This window comes from Agelaius phoeniceus, chromosome 14 (assembly GCF_051311805.1).
Source record: "Agelaius phoeniceus isolate bAgePho1 chromosome 14, bAgePho1.hap1, whole genome shotgun sequence".
Taxonomy (NCBI): domain Eukaryota; kingdom Metazoa; phylum Chordata; class Aves; order Passeriformes; family Icteridae; genus Agelaius; species Agelaius phoeniceus.
The window spans coordinates 9,131,510-9,153,269 of NC_135278.1; the positions used below are offsets into that span (position 1 = coordinate 9,131,510).

General features: G+C 39.7%; 1 protein-coding gene across 3 annotated transcripts in view; it reads left to right on the forward strand.

Annotated features, from left to right (window-relative positions):
* Window positions 1-21,517, forward strand: part of CHRDL1 (chordin like 1) — a 38,746-nt gene extending 17,229 nt beyond the window's left edge. Inside the window, exons 5-12 of one of the 3 annotated variants that reach the window (XM_077186031.1) lie at window positions 6,747-6,892; window positions 7,643-7,736; window positions 9,806-9,873; window positions 10,961-11,135; window positions 14,402-14,596; window positions 16,264-16,428; window positions 17,542-17,631; window positions 18,899-21,517. In XM_077186031.1, the coding sequence (XP_077042146.1) occupies window positions 6,747-6,892; window positions 7,643-7,736; window positions 9,806-9,873; window positions 10,961-11,135; window positions 14,402-14,596; window positions 16,264-16,428; window positions 17,542-17,631; window positions 18,899-19,029 (1,064 nt within the window). In that variant the 3' untranslated portion in view covers window positions 19,030-21,517. Of the gene's footprint in view, window positions 1-6,746; window positions 6,893-7,642; window positions 7,737-9,805; window positions 9,874-10,960; window positions 11,136-14,401; window positions 14,597-16,260; window positions 16,429-17,541; window positions 17,632-18,898 lie in introns of all 3 variants that reach the window. The other 2 variants (XM_077186032.1, XM_077186030.1) reach the window with 2 other exon arrangements.
* The last annotated feature ends 243 nt before the right edge of the window (window positions 21,518-21,760 follow it).

Genomic DNA, 21,760 nt, shown 5'->3' on the forward strand with positions numbered 1-21,760 from the left:
CCTATTTTGTGAGCCTTTAACACTGCTATGAAAACCATTAAGAGACTTGGTACACAAAAATCATCCCTATATCTTTCTGTGTGTACATTACCCTACAGAATAGTTTGTTTCTAGGGAAAAGACCTGGACTCCATCAAAGAGGAAAATTAACGATATTTTTTCAACAAAGAGACCTAGGGGTATGTGCAACTCCTACCTGAGCCAAAAGTTTTCCAAAAGCAGATGTCAGGTAATGAAAGTACTGCCCACTTGTGTTGGGCACTGTGTGTGCCTGAGCTGATTCAGGTTTCACAGAATTTTCAATATGCAAAATAGGAAGAAGTACTTTGATACTCAAGTCCTGTTCCCCTCTGGCATTAGAAATGTTTGTGGTCTGCACATTTCCAAGAATTGTGTTTTATTTCATAATTTTTCTTTATGTGTGGCTTCTGAATGGGTAACCTATAATTCTTAGATTCTTAGGCAAATTTTAAGTTACAAGGAAAGTAATGCAGCCTTGATGATGCTGTTACAACTTGAGGGATATAGAAAGCAGCATGTGAGATCACTGGTCAGCTGGTGTCCAAGGACAGTTTCCTGCACCAGGATACAGCCCAGAGAGCTCTAGAGTCCCTGTTGAAACTAAACTGACACTTCCAATTGTGTACATTAAGTAGCAGAACTCACTGGGAATACTAGGAAATGTGCAGAAGAGATGTCAGTGCAAACAGTTGTCCCAGAGTTACAGCAGAATCCAATTGCTTCTCTACTGAATATGGTTCCAAAACAATCCTCAGCCTCTTGGTCTGTACATGCTTATGCTCTGTGTTGATTCAGAAAACATGTTTCATAAAATCCTCTCTGTATTCAAATTCATAATCTATCATCTGTCTGCTTTAAAAAAAACCCAACAGACTATCTGCAAAACAGTTCCCAGTATGGTAAGTTTCTTAAGGCATTAGACCTTGTGATTAATTTCATATTGTTTAGCACTAGATTGTTTTTATAAGGGTGGTTAATAAAATAGACAAACTGTAAAACTCAAGCCAGGCTGGGCACCCAGCCTTTCTGCTGGACACTAAAAGCATATCTTTTTCATTAAATGACACTAGGTGATTCTGAATGTTGCAGTTTAAAAATAGTTTCTAAGTCAGCAAGCCAAGAGTCTGTAGGATTTTTAAAAAATGTTCTTTGCCAGATGTTCTGATACTAAAATAAGCAATAGTGAGAGTGTTAAGTACTAACACAAACGGAGAGAATATAGGAGAAAGCACCTAATAGAATGCAATAAAACCCCACAGACCCTTGCTGAGGTGCTGAGCAGGGTCCCAGCAGACCCTGCTGAGGGTTAGGAGTGGCATGAGCTTTGCTTGTGCCTTCACTGGCCAGTGAGTGCAGTCTCCATTTCAGGAGGACACTCACTTCAACCTGCCACTGCCTGCAGGTCAGTACAGCCAACACAGTGACTGTCACAAAGCCAAGATGTCTCCTTGTCCCCAGTGGCAAGGAGTGCCCAAAAGCAGCTGATTTTTTTGTCTTTCAGATGTCACATCACAAACACTTTACTGATTACCATGCCATGACTGTACTGATTCTAAGGTGGTTTTCCCAGTTTGTTAGGTAGTGTCCTAAATTGTTCATTAGTAATTATACCTGTAACTCTTGTCTTTATCCAGAAGGATCCAAGTTCAGCACTTAATTGATTGTAGTAAGGCCTGGATCCTAAAGCCATTCCTCAAATAAGTCATCTCCCATTTCCCAAAAGGTTAGATTGCTCATAGCTGGTTACTGCTTTATACTCTGCACATAAATACTTCTGCAGAAATTACCAATGTTTTAAACATCAGGAACTGCCCATGGAATTTGTCTAAGCTATTCAAGGGATTAGTAGCAAATAACTGATGCTCTTCTGCTTTATATCCAAGTAAGGGTAAAGCATCTCAGGACCAAGTTTTTATAACAATCCAGGAAGGAATAGAATTGTAAACATAAAAAGCTGAAAGATGGTGTTTCCAAAATTGACTGTGATCCATGTGATACACAATCTGTTTTTCCCAGAAGACTGGAAAGTCGGGTATGTGTACATTTTTGACTCTTCCCTCAAACCTTAGCCCTTGGACTCCTCAAGTATGGGCAGAGCATCAGGAACCCAGACAGGCTTCCATGAAAAAATATGTGATTGGAGCAAATTCCATTGAACCAGAAAATTTCCATAAAATTTCTGTGGTTTATGAAATTCACATCTAACACTGTTTTGTCAGACTATCAGGAAAGCAGTGGTGCTGCAATTCACACTGAGCTAGCATCCCTTCATGGCAAAATTTTTGCCATAGTGTTTCTTTGCATGCTCTGTCAAATGAACCACAGTTCATGAAATCTGTGAACTATACCTGCATGCACTTCTAGTTCATAGTTGACTTTCACATCAAGTTCTACAGGTCTTAGTTGATACAAATCCTGTTTGTATAGATCAACAGTTCCTCACACTACAAGCATCAGTCTCAGAAAAGCAGCATTCAAGCACGTATGTTGGCTGAATCCTGAAGGAAACCTTTCTATTGGCTTCATCAAGCCTGGAATTTACCCTGTGTGTATGGGGCATCAGCCCAGGCAGACAAGCTGGACAGAATCCCATGTTTGGAAGAGAGGAATGTTTGGATATAAGGATTCATGCATAGCCACTGTATTCTCCAGTCGCTTTTTAAAAAAATTTGTTTTGAATATAATCCATTTTTGATACAGTTGTATTCTGTTGTCTGTTTGTAAAATCTGAAGGATTTCTTAAGCCAGATTTAACCTCTAAAGTTACTTACAGGATAAATTGAAATCTATATCAGGTCATGTGAAGCCCACGTTGTACATCTTGGCTCCTGCCATTACCTCATGCTAATGATGGTGATAAATCACTGCTGTCCATATTGCAGACTCATGGTCTTATCTTGATCACACTAAAATTGTAGGGAAATACAAGCATGGCCTCTCAACTTCTATACAGAAGTCTGAGCCCTTACAGAATAAATGGCAACCACAGAAACAGAGATATTTCCTTTACAATGATGCTATAACATCTTTACCCTATACATTGTATGTTGCTTCCACTGACATACTAAGAATGCCAGGAAAAACCCTTAGATTGAAGCCAGTTAATTAAAAGGATTCACACAGATGGTTTGCCTGGTACTTTACAGAGGCAGCTAATTAAAGCAATGTTAGTCAGCACCATTAAAATGCCAGATAAAGCTTTGGGAACAGTCCTGATTAGCAAGCAAGGTTTACAAATAGAGCTTTGAGCAATGCAGTATATTTGCAGTTAATTAATCTGATTCTAACCTGTCTTTTCTAAGGCACAGAATAATGTATGCTGATATCAGTATTAATGGCAAAATTTTTCAAAGCTCAAACCTGGCACTTATTAAAACAATCCACAATGACTCTAAATTCACATTCTACTGGAGAATATGATATCATGGGGGAGTCTGAACTCCTCTAATTAGCCATGATTTCAAAAGCATTAGAAAAGAAACCAAGTCTGAGTTAAGAAAATCAGTCACACACCAGCAAAGTTAGACAGAGAGAGAAACTGCACCAGACAGAAATTATATTTGGACACAAAAAAATAAACAAATCTTCCTTGCAGCTCCAGGCAAATGCTGTGTTTGGAGAGGATCAGTTGTGCTCTTCAATATGCCATCTCCAATATATGACTGTATATATTTTTTTGCAATAACAAGTAATGTGGTCTTGAACTGAAGACTTTTTAAGACCTGACTCTGTGCAATATTGAAATATGTCCAGTCAATGTGCTAAAAGATGACCATATGGACAGGCCTGTACATAGGACTTAAATCATGGTCTTATGTCCTGTAATTGAAACTGACTTTTCTTACAATTATTTAATCAAATAAGACTTCAATTCCCTGAAAGGAGGTTGTAGGGAGGTGGGTGTCAGTCTCATCTCCCAGGTAACAAGTGACAGGATGAGAGGAAATAGCCTCAAGTTGCATCAGGGCAGGTTTACATTAGGTATGTTTAGAATGTTTTGACAGACAGGGTTGTCAAGCATCGGAACAGGCTGCCCAGGGAAGTGGTGGCATCCTCATCCCTGGAAGTGTCCAAAAAACATGTGGGTTTGGCATTTGAGGACATGGTTTAGTGATGAACATGGTGGTGGTACTAAGTTGAAAGTTGGACTTGACAATCTTAATGGTCCTTTCCAACCTTAATGATCCTGTGATTCTCTGGTTTAAAATAGCCATAGAATTTCATCCCAAATTCCAGACAGGCAGATGTAGATGTGTTTTGGGCTGCATGTAATGATTTAGCTGTCACAGGCCCACCTCTGTGATAGATCAAAAGAAACACAGAAGAAAACAACTACCTAGTGCAGCTCTCTCTGCCATCATTTTCCACGCAATAAAAGTTTCACTGTCCTCCTTCCTTATTTTGAAGCCACAGTTTAATGGCATTTGGTGATCTCCCTCAGAACTGAGTGATGTGGCATATACCAGGATAAATCTGCAGTAAGATTTACTCTCTTCATCCAACACTCTGAAAAGTCATGGTGAGTCATTCAGGTGTTGGTCTTAGCAAATGTCAAACCACAAATAGAACACACACTGTTTTTGGACAGGCATCCCACATGAGCACAGCCATGTCCTGCAGAGGCTCTGTGAACAGGGGCTTGTCTCCAGTCAAGGACCATCTGTGTTATCCTTTCATTTCTCCTTCCATTTTAATTTCTTTCCAGTCTTCTGCTCTTCCAGTTACTCAAGGGGCAAGGAGATAACTAAAGATTTGTCAGTCTTTCCTCTTGCTTTCCATGAGATGACTCTCAGAAAACCCAAGAAAGAGATTTTAGTTTTGGGAGGCATCCCAGTCCTGAAAAGTGCCTCTTTATACATGTTTTCCAATATTTGGGCATAAATAGTAGCTGAATTTGTCAATTGAATTTTTTGCTGATGACTTTTGAAGGATTTCTTAATTAAAGCATACATCTTGCCATTCCAGACTGTGCATTACTAGCAAACCATACAGCAAGTGTCAAAAGCAATGCATTTCTGTGCCAAACACAGATGTTGTCAGGGCTCTGTACTCTTTATAAGATTTTGGAAAGGTGTCATTGGACACTCTTGATTGCTTTGAAATAATGATGAATCCAGTGCACCAACTGTGGAAGTGCAAATACCAAATGTGTCAGGCAATGAAATGTCAGGCAAGGAACCCTGACAGGCTGACTTGTGCCAGTCTCCTACAGAATGGACTTTGCTGACCCCATACACTCTCAAATACTGTAGTACATGTACGTTCCACAGACAGATTTCACATTACCCATTTAAAGTGTTATTATTTGATGGACCAATGTAATTAATATATGCTTTTATGGAAAACTAAATGACTGTGTTTAATGGCAGTACATACCAGCAGAAAACTGCCTTTTCACTTGAGCTCACAGAAGAAAAATGTACATTCTGTGGTGTCATGGTTTCACAGAAAAATATCTCCAGGTTTATCTGATAGGTAATGAAAAGGACTGTAGGAAAACCTGAATATTCAGGTTTCTTTTACATGAAAGCCCAAACCCACTGATTGAAATTTCAGCTGCATTCCTAGAAATTTGCTGTGATTTGGGCTCCAGAGAACAAACACTCCACTGTTACTTCCACAGAGCCCTTGTTTGAAATGTCTTTTCCCATGCTGAGATGCTAAATTAATGTGAATATAAATATGTAGTGCCAGGTTCACTGCCCAAGCAGTATCAAGTAACTTACATTTCATGGATAAAGTGTACTCCCTTTGCACAGTTTATCAACTGCTAATACCTAAACAATCTAGGGGATGTTTTAGCATAAGGTATGGATAGCTTTATGTCTTGAAAAAACATTTAACCCATATGGTGCAGAACTTAAGATGATCCTGAGTTGAAGCAAGAGCTTTCAGAGTTGAATTGATGCTGCCATATTGTGCACTTTGTCATATGCATCAAATTCTGCAAAGTTCCCTCATCTGTACATCTGACATTAAAATGAGACTGCATCAGTGCATGTCAGAGAAAAATTAACTTTTTAATTAGCTTTTGGCATCTGCTTTGACAAGTTTTGCCCGTTTTGAAAACAGCAGCAGCAATGAATTGTGAAAGCCACTAGGAACAAACAGTTCATGGCTCTCTCTTGGCAGTCCCATCATCATTACTGGTGCTCCTCTACCAAAAGGTTTGTGCCTGTGGGTGGCAGGGAATCATCCATGCCCTGTGGCACAACTTGCTAACCTGCAATTAAGTGCTCTCTGGGCTATAATACTAGAAATAATTAAAAAAAACCATCATCAGTATCCAGTACTAAGAAGGAGGAAACCCTGCTAGAACAGGGCTGTTGATAGTGGGATTCTGTGTGCATGCAGGACCTAATGCCTTTTGCATTAAAGCATGAAAGAGCCATGTACATGTAGCAGGTAGGCACATAACCACACCACTCTGTGCTAATACCAAATGCTACAGAACAAGGAAAACACTGTAGCCTGAGACAGGGCCATTAGTGCTGCCATTGCTGTTGGTTGTCAGCATCCTAGGATTAACTGGGACAGTCACTTCTAAGTGTAATTTACCAAAGTTCAGCAAGATAGTAGCATATCACTTGTACTTTGCAGTATCACAAAACTTGTCATTTCATAATAAAGAGAAATGATAAGGGAAGTTTTTCCTCCCCTGTATTTATGATATTGTGAATTTTCAAGAACGTTTGCATGAAATGTTCCTTTCCCCTTGCTTCCAGAAGACTCCCTTTTCTCAGTAAGCAGCAAAATCACCGGGAAATCCTGTGAATACAATGGCACCACCTACCACCATGGAGAAATGTTTGTGGCTGAGGGGCTTTTCCAAAACAGGCAAGCAAACCAGTGTGCCCAGTGCAGCTGCTCAGTAAGTAACATGATTTGACAGATCTCTGCTCTGTCTATGCTCCAGTTCTCCTTTCTAGAAGATATGACACTGAAATATAAGCAATGCATAGCAAAGGCTGGGAATTGAGAATTAATGATTGAACCCATGAGAGTGCTCAGAGCTGGTGAGAGTGTGCAGTACCTGGTAAATAAATGCCAGATGACCTCTTAAACACAGTGCACAATGCATACCCGGCATCTGCTGTGACTGAGCTTACAGTGCACAGGCAGCAGGTAAAATACTGCTGCTTAGCATAGATAGAATATTCCCCTTCAGCCTAACTGGAAAATATAGCACTAAACCAATGACATTTAATTTAGACTGAGCTGATAAGTAAAGAGCCCCAAGGCTGGGAGGGGACAGCATTGAGCTGGCACTGGGCCACAGAGCCATTCCTGAGATGTCACAATTCAAATCCAGTATATTTGAGCAGTCACCCAGTGACTCTTCAGAGCGTGTCTGAACCAAAACATCCCTCTCAATCTAACCAGCTCTTCAGTATCAACTACTGGCAGCTCTCTACTTCCTCTCATAAAATCATCATCATATTCTTCATGAACTAATTATTTCATAATAAATACTGAACAGACTGCTCTAATCTAATATTCTGCTTTTTGCATAGAGTGGCATTTATGTAAACACATATTTAAGCATATCCATAAAAAAAAAATATACAGTACCAGACAATCAACAACTCCTTCTAAATTCCCATTTGTATTTTACTGGCAGGAAGGAAATGTGTACTGTGGATTGAAGACCTGTCCCAAGTTAACTTGCTCTTTCCCAGTTTCTGTTCCGGAGTCCTGCTGTCCAGTTTGCAGAGGTACGTTCAAGGCCAGTCACAGAAGGACAGGCTCTGAATTTACTTTTCCCCTTTCAGAGCCTTGTCTGTGCACCAGCACTGTCACTCAGGACACTTTCTCCAAGTTTCCCATTTAATTACAATCCAATGTATTTTGGGCAATTACTCTGTGAGTGCCAACAAGGTAACATTGCTACCTTTGTTTTGTTAAATTGAAACAAGGTGAGAATCTCAGATGATAAAGTTGCATCCCCCTAATGAGGTAAATCAAGGCTTCAAATGATGTATTGAAGTAGCTGCCATTACTCTGGGTAGAGAAGCTTTGTAATGAAAGATGAGCTTCTATCTGACAAGGTAGCAGACCTACTCTAGTTGGGCAAGACATGAGAATTTCAATTCAGAGGCAAGGGCAACTACTCCATTTTAAATTATGTGTCAGACAATACTCAGGTGACTTCAATATTTTACTAGCAATTGCATTTTAGATCTTGTACCCACAGGACACTTGATTCTAGGGGCCTTCCCAGCCTCTCTGAATGTCAAAACCTGTCTGTCTGTCTAAAAGCCCAAAATGTCTGAGAATTTCTAAATGTATTTTATCTCACTATTAGTATTATGGCACTTGAACCACCACTTTCAGGGTATCTAAGCATCTATGGCCTGTTCTCTAAGATGCAGATATGCACTTAAAGGTACCTGTGTTTTTCAGAAGTGCCACTCAAAATATCAGTGATGCTAGGATGCTTTGAAAATCTCCCCTACTTGCACCTTTGTGCTGCTGCATTCTTTTGATATTCTGCTTGTTTGAACTCAGTACTATTGCATGGTAAAAATATCTAGCTGGTTGTATAATTTTCCCTATGGTGCAAGAGCTGTGAAACACAAACCAGCAAAGTCCCACAGCACCTGACCTGAGGAGTTGGCTGAGTGCACAAATTGAACCAAAAGCTCTGAGCAGTGGAGGTCTGAGCCAGCAGGAAGGTACTTGAGAGTGCATCAGTGCTAATAAAGCAGCAGGATGCAGAGAGAGCTCTGTGCAATTTGAAGGAATGAGTCTTGCACAGAAGCTGTGTAGTGCTGTCAGTGCAGCAGGGTGACAAAGCTGCTTCCTCTGGGGACCAAGTAGTGGTAATTAACTTATGTGTGGCACCATGGAGGAGCTGAGCTGATTTCTCAGGAGGGCAGAGCTCTGTGCTGTATGAACACATCACCTCAGACAGAACAAGGATGAGGATCTCTCTGCAGTTCTCCTTTGCACAGAGATTGTTCCTCATTCTTTGCTGCTTTGCCATGTTACTCCACAGTATCTTTAAAAATCTTGAAACTTTTTGCTAGACAAGCTGCTTGTGAAGCCACCTGATCTCAAACAAGCAAAGTGATAGCTCTGTTCCCAGGAAGAAATACAGTGATATACTGTTTTAAATGTAATACATTGACAGTTAATTAAAGAAAATCCTTGTTAATTGTCTGATGTCAGTTACCAGGTAGTTACCTGAGCTGCATCTGAAACCAGCCTCTTCCAGTTACAAAAATCAATCTGACTTTCAAAGTACAAAGTATCAAACATACCTATGCAGCAAACCAGCCTTACAGTGGAGAAATCAGTCACATCAGACACAGTCACTAGTGAGAAACCAGTTCATTAGCATTTCCATAGCAGAGGTGAGATTACATCAGATTATGCACTTGAGGCGACCCACTGTCTGCAGTGATCCAGGGCTTTTTTAATGTATTCTCCTGTCTACTGCTCTTTTTTAAAAATGGTAAAATGATCATTTATCTCATAATCTACCTTGTCTTTTTCAATATGGCAGAAGCTTTTTTATCTCGCTGCTGTGTTTTCTATGAAATGCAAACCTAAACAAAATATTTGCAAAGATCTAGCACAGCTCACACGGAGGAAACTGTGAATCAGTTTCTGCTCCCTGCATAGCCAAGTATATTACTATCAAAATTTGCTGATTTTCATATTCATTCCTGTGCTACTCACTAGACCCTAATACAGCTGTAAAGCCAGGTGAGACTTTTCCCCTCTGTATCTCCCAAGGTGTTGTACTCCTCTAATGGATACTCTTCTGCTTCATGTACAGGAGATGGAGAATTGTCATGGGAACATTCTGATGGAGACATATTCCGGCAGCCAGCCAACAGGGAAGCTGTAAGTGGGACCTACAGTTTAAGCACATACTTTCTTGCTGTGCTGTGCATGGCAGTACATTGGGGAAAAAACAGAAAAGGATGATAATGGGTCTGAATAACTACTGCCTCATTCTGGGTTCTGTGAATCTAGCCAAAAACAAGTTTCTTTCACTCAACCTGAATTCATGAATAATGCTGAATTAGAGCAAGAGCTCCTGAAGTCTCTGGATTTGTTTTTTTCTGTACATGCTCTATAAGAATAAAATTTAACAGTATTAGTTCGCTATGCAAGAATTGCTCTTAAATAATAATTGCAAATACTTGCTTCCCAGTTCACATACACACATATATTTACTATAGGGCTTCACTGTCTTTGGTGGTAAAAGTATCCATTAACAATTAACTGCTCAAAAGATGATTTTTGTAACAGCATTTGGAGAGAATCTGAAGGGCTTTTAAGCATTAGGTGCACTACTTAAATACATGAACCAGCAGATCTTTGGGTGAGTGAGAAGAATCATGTCTATAAAATAAGTGTAGCCATGATATTTTCTGAAAAATCCTTTCCTTAGGATTTTTTCTCCTGAGAAGCTGAGAGGCCACAGGAACAAAATGTAAACAATGATTATCTGCTGCTGTGGAATGCAACTGGTGGATCTGTGATTGGTCTCATGTGGTTGTTTCTAATTAATGGCCAATCACAGTCTGGCTGTCTCAGACTCTCTGGTCAGTCACAAGCCTTTGCTATCATTCTTTTTCTATTCTTATCTAGCCTTCTGATGAAATCCTTTCTTCTAATATTTTAGTATAGTTTTAATATAATATATATCATAAAATAATCAATCAAGCCTTCTGAAACATGGAGTCAGATCCTCGTCTCATCCCTCATCCTCAGACCCCTGTGAACACCATCACAAATAAGGGCTGTAATATGAAACCTTCAGGTTCATGGGCATTTAGAAAATGATTCTCTGAAAAGAAGCAGTGTTTTTAGAAAACATGCTATGCACTTCACACCTACTTTTATCCAGCAGTACTCGTTCCCTACTCGTACCCCCATTCACTGGAATGAGGCATTGACTCTCCTGCTGCCTTTCTGTCTCCAGAGGCACTCCTACCACCGCTCCCACTACGACCTGGCAGCCAGCTCAGGCAGGCAGGCAGTGAACGTGCCCCGATTCCCCAGTGCCAGGGGCAACCGCGGGGCCCTGCCCGACCCCCAGCAGGCCTCCGGAACCATCGTCCAGATCGTCATCAACAACAAGCACAGGCACGGCCGAGGTAAGGACAGGCACTGCTTCCAGGATTGATCTGGGTCAGGATCAGTGACCCAGAGCTCAAAAAGACCTCTCAAAATATCCAGCAGGATCTTGAAAATTCGCACTGCTATTGAGAAATCCAATGCAAATGAGGGAGGCAAAAGCAATAAGCTATGGAGGATATGAAATTCCTTCTTGACTGAAATCAGGTCTGCCTACATGTACAACATTGCATTTCACTCTGCAAAAGTAGTGTTGCTCTCCGAGTTACTTTGTGGGATTGTGCCCCATAATTCTGAGAGCTCATGTGCTGGCTGCCAGGGAAGTGAGTGCTTTGTGTCACAAAGGACATCCCAATGCCTTTAGATTCACTAACTTGTTCACACAGTGATTTGTCCTGGAGGAAATTGTTTGTGGCTATTTTCTTTACACTCTCTCCTATTTTGTAACTTTTATAGCTGCAAACAGCTTATATTTCAACTGCCCTGCAAATCTCAGACCATAAAGCTTTGCCACAGTATCAGGAGGTTTTCTGCCTCTGAGACTTAGCAAATTATTCTCATGAAAGACAGTCTTATGTCTTCCCCCACCTTCAACAGTTTCCTGAGACTGTGAGATACAAGGGATATCTCCCTCCCCTGTGACTAACATGAGAGGCAGAGTAGGCAATTAGCCTGTACTGGATGCCTGAGCTGTAGAGAGGCAAATTGAACCAATGCAATGACTCTCACTGTAAAGAATCTTTTAGTGCCTTCTGCTAATAGAATATAGGACATGCTATGTTTTGGGGACAGCAGAATTTTAAGCCCATGTGGCAAACCATATTCAAGTCATGCTCCTCATGCACTACAAGAAGGACAAAAATAAAGAAAATAGCATTCACCAGTTAGTGGGACAGCAGGTTTTGTACAGTAAAAAGGGTGGAATGCTCAGTTCTCACAGGGGGTGTACCTCTGTGAACAGAGGTCTGGAACAGGCCTAGGAAGCTATAAAAGAAATAGCTGTAAAAACACATGCTCAGAAGAGCATCTATCCATAAATACCAGTCAGCATACTTAGAAACTACCACAAAGAGTTAAAATCCCTTGTATTAGGGCCAACTAATCTTTTAAGGTATTAACTAACAGAAGGAATGTTGGCTATAGGATCTTTATTATCCACCTGAACAAGCATGAAAAAGCATTCAGATCATGCCAGTGTTTTATGGTGAATCTAGGAGCAGGAATCTCCACACAGTGCAATGTCTTTGACATGTAATTTGCACATGAAGACATCATCAAAGCAGTTTCTAACTGACTTGTTTCAGCAAATAAAGGAGATACAGATGAGCAGCATATTTCTGGATGCAGTATAGCTTCAGACACTCACTGCCTGGAGAGTGTCTGAGAGATCCCCATGATGGAAACAGGAATGCTGACCATGTGTTTTCTTTTGTTCCTGTGCAATTAACAAGTGTTTTAGTAATTAATGCACATGTCCCTTGAGACATATTTCAACAAGTTAAAGAACAAACTCACAGCTCTTCTGACATGCAAATACTGTGTGGTTGTGTGGACACAGATTTCTCATTCTGAGCATGAAGAGCACTAAAAACAGGGTAACTAGAAGTTATTTGCCAGTATTTTGCTTCTGCTAGAGTCTTCATCTCCTGCCTCAGAGTATTTATTTAATTGTTCTGTGTCAAAAACCCCTTAAAAGACAGAGAGTATGTATCTATACAGTGTCATGTATTATCCCTTCACCTGTCAGGGAGAACTCAGGAAGTATTTATGTCCATAAAGGATCTGGAGAACACTGGCTGGGGGAAAAGAAGTCCATGGAAGCATACAAATTAGCAATAGTATGCTATTTAAGCATGTAAGAAGCCTGCTGAGCAGCTGAGTACTTACCAGTTTTTTCATTTATAGTTCTTTCTCCCATGTTCTTAGTTTACAGATAAAACTTCACTTTTATTTGAGAAACAAAACTGTTTCCTATCTCTAAAGAAAATCTCATGTCTTAAAAAAAGAGTTAAAAAGTAGCAAATTACTAACGAAATGATAGCATAAGCTCATGAAAGACATTGCAAAAAACACTCCCCATAAATCTCAGTAACTCACTAAAATATATAAACCAGTTGGTTACATCTGTTACCAGTTAGATATAAATTTCAGATTACAGATAAAATTTAAATTGCTTTTGAAAGTTACAGGCAAAATAGGAACATATTTTACAAATAAAAAACATTAATAAAAATGATGGCATATTAGAAGAATTGGAAATATTTACAACATATCCCAGCTCCACTTTTGTTGCTTTTAGAAATCAGGCAGTGCCCTTTCTTTCACCTTGTTAGGATTAGTTTGCATTTTTCTTTGTGTTTATAAAATATTCTAAAAGAAAGAAGTAGGATTTATAGGACAAATGGAAACGTGGTGTAAAGTGATTTAATTCCCATCAACTGCTGGGTGACCCAAAGTGGCTTCTACCAGGCATGGATTTTTCCACTCTCTTTGTGTCAGCTGTATTTCTCTGACTCCCAGGGGCTCAGATGAATAAATATTCTGAAGTTCTTAGAAGCTTTTGGAATGAAATTTCAGTCCCTAATGAATCTTTTCATGTTTTCTTGTGATTCCAAAAGCCAAATGAATTTATATACCTATTGACATACCTATTTCCACAAAGGAATTAAACTTCATTTTGCAAGTATTCTGTGTTTTTTTCAGTGTGCTACATAGCAGGACTCTCATGTACAAGCAATAAAAGGCCCAGGTATCACTAATCCAGCCAGCTGATAGCATTGCTCTCACTGCAAAGGCTGTGTTCAGCAAATGGCTGGAGCTGTGCAGATGACTCAAATGACATGAACCTGTCATCTCCAAATTCAATTCAAATGCAGCCAAAGCCACTGTAGCAGGCTGTGTCCTGTGTATGGACTGAGAATACAAGGGGAGGGAGTGAGTTTTCTAAGCTGGTTAATGCATAACTGAAATGCATGAACTGGGGGGGAGCTAGTCAGACACTTGACCTTCACTGTTTTCCTCAAAACTTAATGGACATCAACATCAGCAGAGTTGGCACCAAGGAAAAGCTGCTCAGAAAAGGGTGACCACGGGCTCAGACTCATTTTAAATAAAGGAACTATAAGTTAAAATTAAAAAGCAGAGAAATGGGCCTGAGATGCTAACAGATGATGCAGAGACACTACTTTAAACAATGGGCATGAATTAAATTAGTATTTATAGACAAGTAGGAAGTGAACATACCTTTTCCACTTGAACTTTTTCTTCTTTTTCTTTTCTTCTGTAGTTTGTGTTTCAAATGGCAAAACATACTCACATGGTGAATCTTGGCATCCCAATCTCCGGGCCTTTGGAGTCGTAGAGTGTGTGTTGTGCACCTGCAACATCACCAAACAAGAATGTAAGAAAATTCACTGTCCAGAACAATATCCCTGCAAATACCCTCAGAAAGTAGAAGGAAAATGCTGTAAAGTCTGTCCAGGTAAAACAAAGTTGATCACAGACCACCTTTTTGCTGTGCATGTTAAAGGGCTTGGCTCAAGCCTCCTGACCACAGGCTCTGATGTGAACAGCAGCAGCAGCTGTGCCATGTTCCAGGGGTGTGCAGGGGCCTCAGTGTGAGACAGCAGAGCTGCCTGGCCACCTCTCCTCTTGCTGCTGCTCCTCACACAGGGGACATGCTGCTGGCACATGTCCTTAGCAGTCACTGCCTTTCTCTCTGCTGTTAACACGACTTCCTGATGCTCACTTCCAAAGAGAGTATTACAGAAATGTATACAGAAAGTTCATTACTGCCAAAAGACTCCCATCCTTCCCCCACTACAGTGCCAACAGAACCTTCAGATATTTTCTAGCTTCTAAAATCCACGTGGAGATAACATCATTTCTGCTTTTTAAAATGTACCAGAAGGATTCATAACTCTGATTGGTGTCAGTTACATAACTTAATCCTTAAAATAAATACTAACTTATCACAGATTTAGCATTGTGTCTACGCTGTACTAATGATAAAACTTATGTAGACATTACTAAAATAAGTGTTTACAGCTAGTGAAAAATCTCCTAAAAGGATTCCGCTGATGGTTTGCCAAATGAAAAGCCATATTTCATGTAATACAAAAGGTAAAGGACTGTCCAGTTCCCTTATGTACCCATTTCTGTGTTTGTTTCGTGATGCACTGGGCAAGAATGCTCTGAGGAAATGAGCTGCTCAGCCACTGTAGAAACATTTGTGCAGAATGCACACTTCCCATCTTCTCCTGCTAGTCTTGCTTACTGGGAAAAAACCACGATGCAGAGGCAGTAGGCAGGCAGGAGGTGTGTATCTAGGCCTTTTGGATACTTGTGAAGCAGAGATCCACAGATTTCATTGGAAGAACAGCCAACAAAGCCTGGCTAACAGACTTCAATAGAAAAATTAATGGCAAAAAGGATGCTACTGCCTTGTTTTTGAGATCTATGTACCCATTTTTAAGAAACCCGAACCTTTTCCTGCAGTCTGTCTTGTACATGTGGAGATGTATCAATTGTTAGATGTTTCCACAAAAAGTGGTCTGAGCCTCTAAGTTGTATCATCTCTCTTATACTCCTGCCCAACTTTCAATTGCAAACAGAATAATTACAATTTCTACTTATGCTCTACAACTTTACCAGGTGGGCAAGAGATAATGTGTGCTGTGGCTGGCTCAGGCTTGCACTGGCCACGTGGCTGCTGCCAAGCAAAATGCAAACCTCATAGATTCTTTTCCTCAGCAAAACATTAATTTGGGTCTCTTCACTCTAACCAACCACCAATTTTCATTTAGTTCTTTTACTACCCTGAGATTTCTAACATAATTTCAAATATGCTTGAAAAGTAGACAACAGGTTCAAGACTTGTGAGGAGTCTCCCAGACCACATTGTTTTACACAGCTTATTCCCTCAGGAAACTGGATTAGAAGTATAAATACTGCTTTACCACCATGGACAGGCTACCAGAGCCTGGCAGAACACTGTTAAGTGTCTGTGTTAACAGCTGGAGATGGATTTGTGTGGCCATACAAATGAACATTCTACTTTCAAACTAACCATTCTTGGCTATTGTAAATTCTGGAGGACTTGATTATAGCTGTAGTATGTGCTCTGTCCTTTTGTTTTTTAAACAGAAGATGTGCCAAGTCAAACCTTTGACAACAAAGATTACTTCTGTGGGAAAGAGACATTTCCTGTCTATGAATCCATTTTCACAGAGGAAGGAGAAACCATCAGGAAAATTGCAATAGAGATTGAAAAGCCACCTCAAATAGAAATACACGTGTGGACAATTAGAAAAGGTGAGTTGAGAAATTTCTTTCTTTAAACAGTGCATCACCTTCCACTAAAATCCCAGGACAGTTTACAGATTTAAGCATTTTGCTGTTCTTTTGGCTCTTTAGGATATTACTATTACAGCCACTTCCATCATACTCAAATTTTTCTGTACAAAACTCATTAGAAACACACAAAGCTGTAGTTCTGCTAACTCCTACCCTTCATTGGGAGCAAAAGCACAATGACAAACAGGTTTTCAGTATTACTCTGTAATTTATTGCAGATAAATGGGTAGTAGGGTTTGAAACAAGTGCCTGGAGGCTCTTACTTAGGATTACTTACTTAGGACCAAAAAGCTTTCCATTGAAATTGGTCTGCCCTGTCTGCCATGTGATGATACACCCATGATGGTGCATATAGAATATGGGCAAAAAATGTGTTAAGGATGGAAACAGTATCTTTTACTAGACTAACTGGTAACATTAGAACAAAATAGAGAAGCATTCAGAAGCCCAAGCACTACTGCAAATTGTGAACTTTCAGTGTAATAAAAATTATCTCCAGCCTCATAAAAATCATCTCTATCTACTTTAAGCAAAAAGCATATGATCCTCATGGGGAACCCTCACACAGTGCACCCTTTTGCATGGAAATTATACATCTCTAGATGCTTTAAAGGAGAAAGCCAAGGCCAAAGTGGGAGCAGAAAAGAAATCACAGAGCACTGGGAGGTTCACAACTAGCCTGTGTGTTAAAAAGCCACAAAGCCTAATAATGATTTGACAGTCATGTTGCCTGCTGGCTCAAAATGGTATCTGACTGCAGAATTATGCTGTTTTTCTCCAAGACACTGGGACTTTGGGCTTCTGTTGTAATCTTACATTTACTCATAATTAAGAAGGATTCAATGTTTTGGAAAAGAATTGGCTAATTCTCACACCTCTCACAAACTCGCTGCAATCCCAGTTTCACAGGAGAATAGTTTTACAGGAGAAAAGGAAAAAAACCAGAGGGATGGAGAAACAGAATTTAAAAAAGAATAGACTGAAAATTTTACAAAAAGGTAGGGCAGCACTCTAGGTTTAGAACAATGGGCACATTTCCAGTAACATGCACTTCTCATTTCTTTGCTGAAGGGATTCTGCATCACCTCTATGTTGAAAAATTGTCCAAGAGAGAATTTGAAGGACTTCCTTACTTCAAGTTGATAACAAGGACAACCCTTAGTAAGTAAAATTCTGACCTACTGAGGTTTCTACTCTCCATATAATCATAGCCATGAAAAACATTCTCTGTTGCTCATCCCAGTCAAATGGATCTACTGAATTTTCCACTAGTATATGATCACAATATTTGATAAGTTGAGATTTAAGTAATCAAAGTACAGCAATTTAAAATATAGATACATGTAACAGTAGTTCATGTACATGCTAAGTCTCTTGTGTTTTGATAAAGTACAATATAGGATCTTTTCTGCCCATGCTAGAGTAAGTCTGAAATATGACTAATGTCAGCACAGCTGCAGAATTTGGATTTATTTATGTAACATGTCAAGTTACCCCAGTGTTTTAGAAAGAAATTTAGAAGGGAAAAAAATCAGATATTTTTAAAGGGGTTCTACATGCACTTATGTTGTATTTGAAAGATTACTTTCCTATGCTCTTAACAACACCTTCATTATTAAAATATATTTTATGAAAGGATATGTACTATTTTTATCACTCTTGATTCAATTTGGTTTTTGTATTTCATCCAGTTTGGGATTGTGACAGTAGTTAACAATTAGTAATTCAGCTAATTTGCTAACTGAAATAGGATATAGATATTTTTAATTCCTAGTTCTTTCTTATTACAATTAGAAATTTTTTCTATAACTTTTTTCCTAGTTAAAAGTCTTTTTCCCAGAAATAATATGTTCTTAATTGTTACAAACCTATTGAGATACACATATGTTTTCATATAAAAAATTCCCTAGTTTTTTGCTGTCAGCCTTCCATAAGCTTGTCATTGTTATCTGCAATGTATTCTAGTAGCCAGTAGTATTCTAGTTACCAGGACAGCATGCATTTCTATTACCACTATCATAAATAGTGTAGAAATATTATTTTCCATCACACTTTGTATTAGGCACAGGTAGGAGGAGTTCACAGTACATGAAACATTTAGCTGTGTTGCTTCCCAGCTTTTAAATACTTTGGTTTACCAGGGTATCTAGTGTCATGAAATGGTTGAATAAATAGAGCCAACTTACAGGACTACTTAATTAAAGAAAATAGTAATATTCTGATCCATATTTATTTTTTTAACAAAGTTATTTTGCATGGAATATGTTACATGGTTTTAAGATGCTTCAAATATTTTCCATGGGAGGATTGGACATTCCCTCTTTGACCATTGTGAATCAGTTGGTTTGCAGAGTGCTTGTAAATGTCTTCAAAGTCCCTGTGCCCTTTTCTAAGTCAATATCTGTCTCCTTTGTGTTTTTGTTTTCAGGCCAGTGGAAAGTATTTAGCGAGGGAGAAGCTCAGATCAGCCAAATGTGTGAAAGCAGAGTGTGCAGGACTGAGCTCGAGGATTTGGTAAAGGTTTTGTACCTTGAAAAGTCTGAAAAGGGTCACTGTTAAGGGAGACAGCACTGGAGGGAAAAACACAAGAAAACTTCTGAAAACTTGGATCTGCAGCTGGACTGCAGGCTTATTTTGCTTAAGTCAGCAGTTGCCCTAAACCCCAAAACTATAATGCAGTAATTATTCACATCATGCACAGCAAATTTGCTGCTTTATGTGTAGTGGTCTGTGTCAACTGTTCAAATATCTCCTCCAAAAGACTAGAAGGCTCTGTGTTACTGGTGGGGGAAGGAGAAAGAAAGACTGTGCTTTCCTAGAGTTGCATTTCTTTACAAGTTAAAAAGAGAAAACAGAACATTTTTACTATTATTATTTGGCAAGTTATTCAAACTAATGAAAAGAAGGACACCTAATAAATGTGCAGGAGCTATGGAGAGCATTATATCCTGTCCTGAATTTATACCATTTCTGGTGTTGAAATGATTCATGGATTTCTTGTAGTAGTGGAGGAAAAATAGGAGTGATACAATATTCATGTTGGAGACATAAATACCAGATTTAAACTAACAGACTCCTTAGCAGCCTGCCTTTGGGATGATGTCTTGTAGTTGAGCAAATAAAGTCCATAAACTGAACAGCAGGTGTTAGTGGCAATCAATATATTTTTGTAGCAATTGGAGCAAATGTTGGCTTTCAAGTGGTTTTCACTGTTTCTTCCACCCACTTCCCTAAAAGTGTTAGCTCCCTATAATAACCCTAATAACTTCATTCTTCTGGGCCCTATTTACACATGCTCTTGGCTGGTAAACCACCTTCTAAAGAGACGTAGCAGAAAGTGGTGAAGTACTTGCAGTATTTTCAAAACACCTAAACCATTAAAACTCATGATTAATAATGCCTTAAAAGTTGTGACAGAACTTAATTTATTTGTTCTGATTTGTTACAAACATAATCTTCATTTTTCTGAGGGTGACCTCTCAATTCTCATGTGTCAAGAATAGCTCTCTTCCATGACAAACAACAAACAGCTACAGGCTTGTAGAGCACAACAAGCAGCTGCTTGTTGTGACAACTTTTCAGGAAAAAAACTCAAATCTGAGAGATTCTGTTAAAATTAGTATAGCATGTCTACAGTGTGTTTAAGAGAAGTGACTTTCATCTGCAGACTAATTATAACAATTTGAAAACTGTTTTCACCAAAATCCTGCACTGCCCTGTGGCTGCAATATTGGATTAAATCCCAAGATGCAAGTGGCTCTGCCTGCTTTTGCTCCTGTTTTCTACTCCACAAGCAGACAGGAATAGTGCTATTCAAACACAAGCTAGGAAACAAAGCTTTATGGAAATGGCCTGAGCCGGGGGCTGGGGCTTCACAGGGAGTGAAATCAACAGTGACAGGAAGGATTTTGAGGTTTGTCATTCTGCCAGTGACAGCACTCAAGGGTGTCCACATTCCTAAAGGGATGAAGTTGTGGGAGAGGTTGGTGCTGAATGCCAAAAGCCCATTCAGGCAGAGCTTCACCATGGTGAGGGGATCCTTGGCTGGGGCAGCAGACCCTGGCAGCCTCCATCAGACAGTGCAGGCCTCAGGACCAGGCTTCTCCATGGCACCCAGGGCCTGGCCGTGCTGTGTGTGTGTGTGAGTGGGATGCAGGGCTTCTCAACAAAGAGGAGCAAGTGAGGAGAACAGACATGAAGGTGAAGGAAAGGCTGAAGGGAATTAGGAGAAAACATACAGGGTGATGTCAGGACCACCCTGCTGCCCCTAGGGCTGGACAGAGAGCAGATGAGGTTTGGGCATACAGGCCATTTGAAAGTGCAGCAAGTTGAAATGCAGGAACACCTGGCAAAGAGAAATCCTCTATATCACTGTTCATGAAAAGGAGAACTAAGTGAACTGTCCTGCCACCTTTCCAGGGGACTGATGCTTCCATAAGTCCTGTCCTGGTGTTGGAAAGGGGTGTAGCATATCAAAACAAAGGCCCTAAGACCTCACTGCACCAGAGCTGCAGTGTAACTGCAGAAGAAGCAGTTTGGCATGAGAAGCGCTGATTGCACATGGCAACTACTGGGTTGAAATGTGCTGCAGGACTGTAAAATTTTATTATAAATCTTTAGGAAGAGGTTCTGAAGAATTGTAGTGTTCTGTGAGAAGACCAGCAGTTGATTTCTCACCTAACAGGCATTGTCTGTTTGTAGCAGTAGCTGGTGGCAAAAGACTAAGTGGAAAATGTACAGTGTTTGTAATTTTTTTTAATGAGGATGGCAACCTGCTTTTTTGGATTTGTGACAGGACTGGTGGAATCCAGATTGTGTATTTATTTTATAATAAACATTTCTTAAGAAAAGCAAAAAGCATCATTTAGTAAAATGCAGTGTTGCGTTTTTCCGGTTTCTGGTCACTAAAGACAACAAAATACACAGTGTCATGTTTTGCATTCTCTTCATGAGATGTATGTCTGTTACAGTACTTATTTATGTACTTGTTGTATCACTTTGACCTGGTTTGATAAATTAATAAACTCTGAAGTTGATAATAAAATAAGATGGTTTGCCCAGGGTGCTGTTTGTTCAAGGTGTTTGGTTTTAGCTCCCTGCTTGCAGGTGGCTGCTGGCACCTCATGGTCTGAAGTCATGTTCCCAGCTGGGTGCAGTGCATGACTGCCTGCTGTGAAATCAATACTGAGTTATGGAAGAGTCAGACTAGAAAATACCCAATTTAATTCAGCTTTCACCTACCCAGCTAGATTAATTTTGAAAATCAAAGCATTGACATCCATATATGGAA